This window comes from Etheostoma cragini, chromosome 3 (genome assembly GCF_013103735.1).
Source record: "Etheostoma cragini isolate CJK2018 chromosome 3, CSU_Ecrag_1.0, whole genome shotgun sequence".
Classification (NCBI taxonomy): Eukaryota; Metazoa; Chordata; class Actinopteri; order Perciformes; family Percidae; genus Etheostoma; species Etheostoma cragini.
Window position 1 is genome coordinate 20,403,328 of NC_048409.1, and position 6,351 is coordinate 20,409,678.

Below are 6,351 nucleotides of genomic sequence, written 5' to 3' on the forward strand. Positions count from 1 at the left end.
AAATTTGAGCCACTTTCAGTTTTTAGAAATATGGGGTTCTGTGGGGTGGGTTTGGTGGGAAGATGACCTGCATGCCACATGCAGAACGCTTTACAAGAGCGGGAGAGGAGCGTTACCGTCTTTGACTCTTTTCTTTTTTCCCACGTTAGCTCCATGATTGCTGAATATACCAAACTTGCTTTTCTCATTAGTGTCCTGAAGCACGAGCAGATAGCTGAAAGGAATAAGGTTTGCAAAATAAAGGCGCTGCGCTTTTCCGTGTCTAATTAGTCGCTGAGAGGAAAGTCAACAAAAGCCATTTTCCCTTATTAAACATCCAACAAAAGCCAAAAAAATATATAGTATTCATGTGCTGGGAGCTGTAGCCTACATTCACTACTTTTAACCAGAGGCAGAACATAGCGTAGGCCCTGATCTCTGAGACTATTTTCTCAAAGCGCTGTGCCTTTTTCAACGGGCAATACACTAGTACTAATGATAATAGAATTAGCGGCATTGTCTTTGGGCCGCTTAGTTATTCCACATAATTTACCTGAGCCCTGTTTATTACTCTGTCATGTGCCACAGCAGTATCCCTACAGACACACACATAAGCGCATGCATTTTTTTAGTGAGGTTATAGTAAGAAGACCTGTCAAAGCTTCATGCACGCGTACAGCATGTACTGTTCATTTCCTGAAATGAAGAGTTTTCTTTTCATGTTCGAAGCCTGCAGTCAAAACAATCTCCCAAACACTTCCACTCTGTTGGTTGAATTGCTGTTTACTGTCACAACTTCACTTTGTTTACTGATAAAAAGCCATGACAGACTTTGGCACCTGTCATTACCTGCTTTGACCTTCTTGATCCTTGTACAACATTCTGGCTTGGTGAAATTAACATGAGGACAAAGACATGTATGCAAAAATGTATTTCAGTGTATTTTTCCCCTGAGATCAAACAATAATAAGACGTAACAATGATTGAGTTTCATAAATGCAATTTCTTCATTCTCAAAGAAAAGCAAAGCTAAAATACATAATGGACTTTGTTTGGGGAAATTCATTTTAATCAATTAGGGGTTCAGTGCCTCACTCAAGGGCCACTAGGCAATGCACAGGAAGTGAACTGGCACCTCTCCTCTCTAACAGTCCACACTCTGCACCTGGTCTATCCAGGACTTGAAACTGCTACCCTCCTGTTATCAAACAGAGGCTCTACGGACTCAGCTGCTGCCGCCCACATTGAGAAAAGTGGCCTGTGAGTCCAATCCTTTGCTAATGCTTTGGTGTCTGAATAGATAAGCATACTCACTTGGTACCAAGTGTCTCTTTGTGTACAACAGCCTACAGTAGCATTAACTATTGAATGAACAGTGCATTCAAGTGGCTAACAGTTTCACACAGTGCAATACATTCGCTCAGTTTTAATGCCTCTTAATACTCAGTAAACCTGATGTATACAAAGCCAGAGTTAAATTAGAACAACTTAACATCATTTAAATTAATATCACACATGTATAATCCATGTGGTAGTAATTGGGAAAACCTTTAGGTTGTCTCACCATCTTGCGTGACCTGGCATCCCCATTTTTACACAAAAATACTTCACAATAAGACGGGTTTCTTATCTGTGTTAGACACAATGCAATAACAAAAAACTATTTTATATTTAAATGCTACATAATGCGTTGTCTCCTATTAGTAAAAACCCACCTGCCACCAGTATCTGTTTGTACTTTTGAGACTTGAAGAGTTTGTCGGTGAGAGGTATGAGCCTCTACCAGTCTTAATTTCCACTGTTCATTGCAATGTATCTACTGTACGATCTCACATCTTGGTTACATTTGGAAGCTCATTCATTTCAATCACCTCAAAGCCCTGGTTGTCATGTCCATCTCTGGAGTAGTGATGATGACCCTTGATGTTGTGGAAGCAGGAGGCACAGTGTGCAGTGGCCACTGGCTCCACCTTGGCGAAGTTGGAGAAATCTACTCTGTACTTGCCCTCCTTGCTTCTGGAGATGATGGGCAAGAAGTTGTAGCCCCACATGATCTCATGAGGAATATAGGAGGTCCGGACCTGGCAGGCAGAGCTAGTGCTTTCTGCGGTGCAGTCAAGGAAGACGACCAACTCAAAATCTTGATTGTGGAGCGTATCTACCGCCATCTCGAAGAAGGGGCTGGTCTTGTCAATGATGTGGTAAAGCGTGAGAGGACACACAAAAAAGAGATTGTCCTTCCCGGCGTCCACCATGAAATCAATGTTCACTTGGTCCATGATAATTGTCTCCCCGTCAGCTCTGTTTGTTGTCCTCAGCAGCTTTCCATAGATATGGCTTCCAATCATCAGTGTCTTGCGTAGGTTTGCCACTCTGATTGACAGGGTAAGAAAACCGTTTTTGGGGCTGATGACAGCCATGTGACTGAATGAGATGGTCTTAGCCCTTTTTTTGGGTAAAGAGATTTTGGACAGGATTACGCCACACATAAAGCAGTTGATGATTGCTCCAAATATGGACTGGATAATGACAACGGCCACAGCACCTGGGCAAAGATCAGTGAGTGCTCGGACACCGTACCCAATTGTTGTCTGGGTTTCAAGGGAGTACAGGAATGCTGTGGTGAGTCCTGCGACACCAATAATACATGGGCTATGGTTAGATGGGGGATTTTGCCACGTCAGGTCTCCATTGTTGCGGGCAATCCAGTACCACAGCAGGCCAAAAAACAACCATGTGAGGGTGAAGGAGGCGGTGAAGTAGAGGAGGACATAACGCCACCGGGTCTCCACAAACGTGGTCCAGAAGTCAGCAAGGAACGATAAGTGTGTGCTGTACATAATATTTCCGAATTCTATGTTGCAGTGACCATCTTTTGTCACCAGTCTGTTCCTGCGGCATTTTCGCTCTGCCAGCCAGCGCTCAATACGTTTGTTCAGAAATCCAAACATTTTCTACAAGCCCCAAACCTACAAGAAAATACAACAGGAACAAGTAAGGTAAGTACAGTGAAGAAAACAAATCAGTGAGCTGTTGTGTGAAACTACAAAAAGTTAGGATGCACTACTTCTGAAAAGCAATTACAATCTGCTCACAGCTAACTTATTAGATCTGCAGATCAGAAAACTTTCCAGTTAAGAGTAACACATAAGTGCTCCAAATAAACCAAATAATTTTGGTCATGTGCAAATGTCTCAACACAACGATCAGCTTTGTTTGCTTAGTTTCAATGCTTCAAAAATGGATGGGGCGTTGAAATAATTTGGTCAAACCCAGCTAGGCCAGCTGCTCACTGACATAACAATCTTAGACTTTATTCAAGCTCTGAGTTCTCATGACGTTGGTGCTTGATGGATAGCAACTGGCAGCATTGGCTATATAGAGGTTTCCAAACAAGCATGGCCTCTGTTCTTGCCAAGTCATTTGGATCATGGCATGCTTGTTAGTGAGTGTAAAGTAGAACAAAACGATCAGTACACCGGGCTCATGTTTTTGTTTTCAACTCCTCATGGATCACATGCAGTCATCTTTGCCAAAATGAATTCTAATAATCGCTCTGTGAAGCTTGTTTGCAAATTTTTATCATTTCATAAGCTGACCCAGTCATTTCCCACCTAATCGTTAGGTCAGCATGTTTTCATACTTTAAGATGAGTATGCGCTAAAATTTCAGGTATTGAGTATTTCAATTGTATGTTTTGCAAGGCCCTTATATATATATATATATATATATATATATATATATATATATATATATATATATGTTTTTAATGCTAGTCATTGACCTACTGAATTCAGCCAAATTTGCTGAGAGTAATACATTACTTGAGAATGCACTGGTCCTGAGTATTTACATTAAACGTCTTTACCGTTTGAAGCTTTGATACTTGTATGTTCTTCCTCAATTTAGATTGACATTGGACACCTTTGATTTTACTGTCTTCTTACTGCAGACTGATACATCTCAATTCCCACTTTAATACAGAAAATCTGTTACAGTAGAAACAACAAAAAGTAGGCATGTAGTATAAAGTAACGGTGCTGTTTCTGTCTACAGATGATCAAGCAAAAAAGAAAAAAATGTAAAACATGATGGTAAACATTTAGTCTTAACTCACCTCTTTATTTGATGAATAGCAAAGTTCAGCTTGCCCTTCTCTTCTACCCGTCTGTCTTTCTTGTTCACGATTGATTAAGAAAGTTTAGGTATGTGCTCCTCTGATACCTGTTGGTCAACACCTGGTTACATTTATACTGTCCTGTGTCGGTGTAAAAGAAAGCAACCAGGTGATGTTTATGTCCACACAAACATCAAGTGTCTCTCCGCCCCTTAACACGCACACGCACAGGCACGCACACGCACACACACGCACACGCACCCACACACGCACACCCACACAAACACACACACATGCAGGCACTTGCACGTGCACAAACACACACACACACACGCACACACACACGCACACACACACATACACACACACAAACACACACCCACACACACACATACACACACACACACACACACACACACACACACCATTTCTATGTCTCTAATTTGATGTTTGCCCCACAGATGCCTGGCACCAAGGGCCAAGCTGACCTATATCTGCCAAACTCCCAGTCCACCACAGTGGAAAAGTGATTATTTTGTGATGTTAGAATTTAAGCTTCATCCCAGATGCACACACTTTGGAAAAAAGTGAGTGTTGACCATATATATGGAATACCTGTATGTACTGTATCTGCTTGGTTCAGTTCTCTGGGTCTCTATGACAGAATTTGTGTTGTTATTTACTGTAGACACAGACTTTTCTTGGCATGTTGGGGAAATCTTGTTGTTTTCCAGTTGTTGCCAGTGTTTATTAGTGACTGTATTTCTCCACTGCACTGAAAATGATCCCCATAAAAAACAAACAACAAATACAACAACAAATCCCAGTCACAGTGTTATCACTATGACTCCCAATCAGTGCTTCAGAGCTCAGCACGGCACATGTCGTCCTCCAAGCAACGAACATTTCCCTTTTTTACCTACAACCACAAAGCTGTGTTGTGTTGAATTGTGTGGATCATATGAAATACATAGATTTTGGACTGGGACAACAGAAGCTGCAAAGATGAAAAAAGAAGCTGCTTTAGATCCAAACATTTCCTGGGTCAGCCAGGAACCAAATAAGTTCACAAGCCCAAGATGTTCTGAACGCTGAGGGGAGAAATATGGTGAATTGTAATGGGAGTAATTTTTCACCTCAATTGTTCCCTGCAAAAAAAGTGACATAAAAGGCTGCGTATTACTCACATGCGGCAAAATGTATATTCTGTTGACAGCCACAATACAAAACTGTTGACACAAAACAATTTTAGGCTTGCCTGTTTTTAGTTTTTTTTCTAAATCCTTGCTATTGTAAAAGGATGACAAGGCCTTTGTACTCAAGCTTTTTTATTCAACAGGTGATTTGCCCATGTGTTTAAAGAACACCTTAGTTTGTATTCCTTTTATTTCAGACAAAAAACCTGTAAGTAGCCACCAGACCACATAGCTGCATTGATTGTTAGGCTGGTATACCAACCTAAAAGCTGAGGCAGCTGCATTTGATTGATGGCAATGCAATTTGAAACTGTTACTGCTGCTGGTTAATAAATGTCCCTCATAGGTCCCAGAAAGAAGAAAACCCTCAGCAATATCAACATAACTTTTATAAGGGGCGTAGCTGGGGGGAGGTGGCTTTTGGGGCTCCAGTCCAAATTTTTCCTCAAGAGTTTTTAGGGTATTAAAAGTTTTTTTTTTTTTTCTTTGAGTGTCATTTTCCGTTGGCAAACCTTTGTAATGGCAAATCAACAGATCACACACCCGGGTACTGGGAAAAAATATCCTGTTTCATTCTGTGAAGTTCTGTAAACTAAAAATAGGTTTGACACCTATTTTAGTAAAGTTCACAGAGTTAGAATTAGTAATGCTTACTCAAAGTTCCTATCCTACCTAAGTTGTGTAAAAAACTAAATCAGACAATTGTTTGCCTCTTTTTAGGTGGTAGTAGTGAGAATCCTCTACATTAATTTTAGTTCTAGTTTCAGAATGATGAAAACAGTTGGAGAATAATTAGATACAAAACAGGAACTAGGCTCCACAGGATGATTGTTTTCCTTGGTTGGTATAATTTCCACCCCAAAAGCTGTACAGCTTTTAAGCATTCTGTTATGAAGTATCTTGCGAATTGGTGCACTTAAGCTGAGCTGATCAGCATGTAAAGACTCACACTGCGAATCCTTGATGAGATATAAATCAGCACTCAAGTGCCGTAGCTAGATGTCTCACGGTGATAGTAAACAATGATAGTTTCTCTCCACATCAGTTGGAGCATTGAAA

At 40.8% G+C, this 6,351-nt stretch overlaps 1 protein-coding gene across 1 annotated transcript; it reads right to left on the bottom strand.

The window, feature by feature from the left end:
* Positions 1-479: 479 nt before the first annotated feature.
* kcnj1a.1 (potassium inwardly rectifying channel subfamily J member 1a, tandem duplicate 1) lies at positions 480-4,220 on the bottom strand. Its single transcript, XM_034866882.1, has 2 exons — positions 4,097-4,220; positions 480-2,948 (listed from the first exon to the last, which is right to left on the bottom strand). The coding sequence occupies exon 2, from the start codon at positions 2,928-2,930 to the stop codon at positions 1,809-1,811; it is 1,122 nt and encodes a 373-aa protein (XP_034722773.1). The 5' UTR covers positions 2,931-2,948; positions 4,097-4,220; the 3' UTR covers positions 480-1,808.
* Positions 4,221-6,351: the final 2,131 nt, after the last annotated feature.

Coding starts and splice junctions, on each gene's coding strand:
- kcnj1a.1 (XM_034866882.1), bottom strand. CDS start 2,930: ATGTTTGGATTTCTGAACAAACGTATTGAGCGCTGGCTGGCAGAGCGA.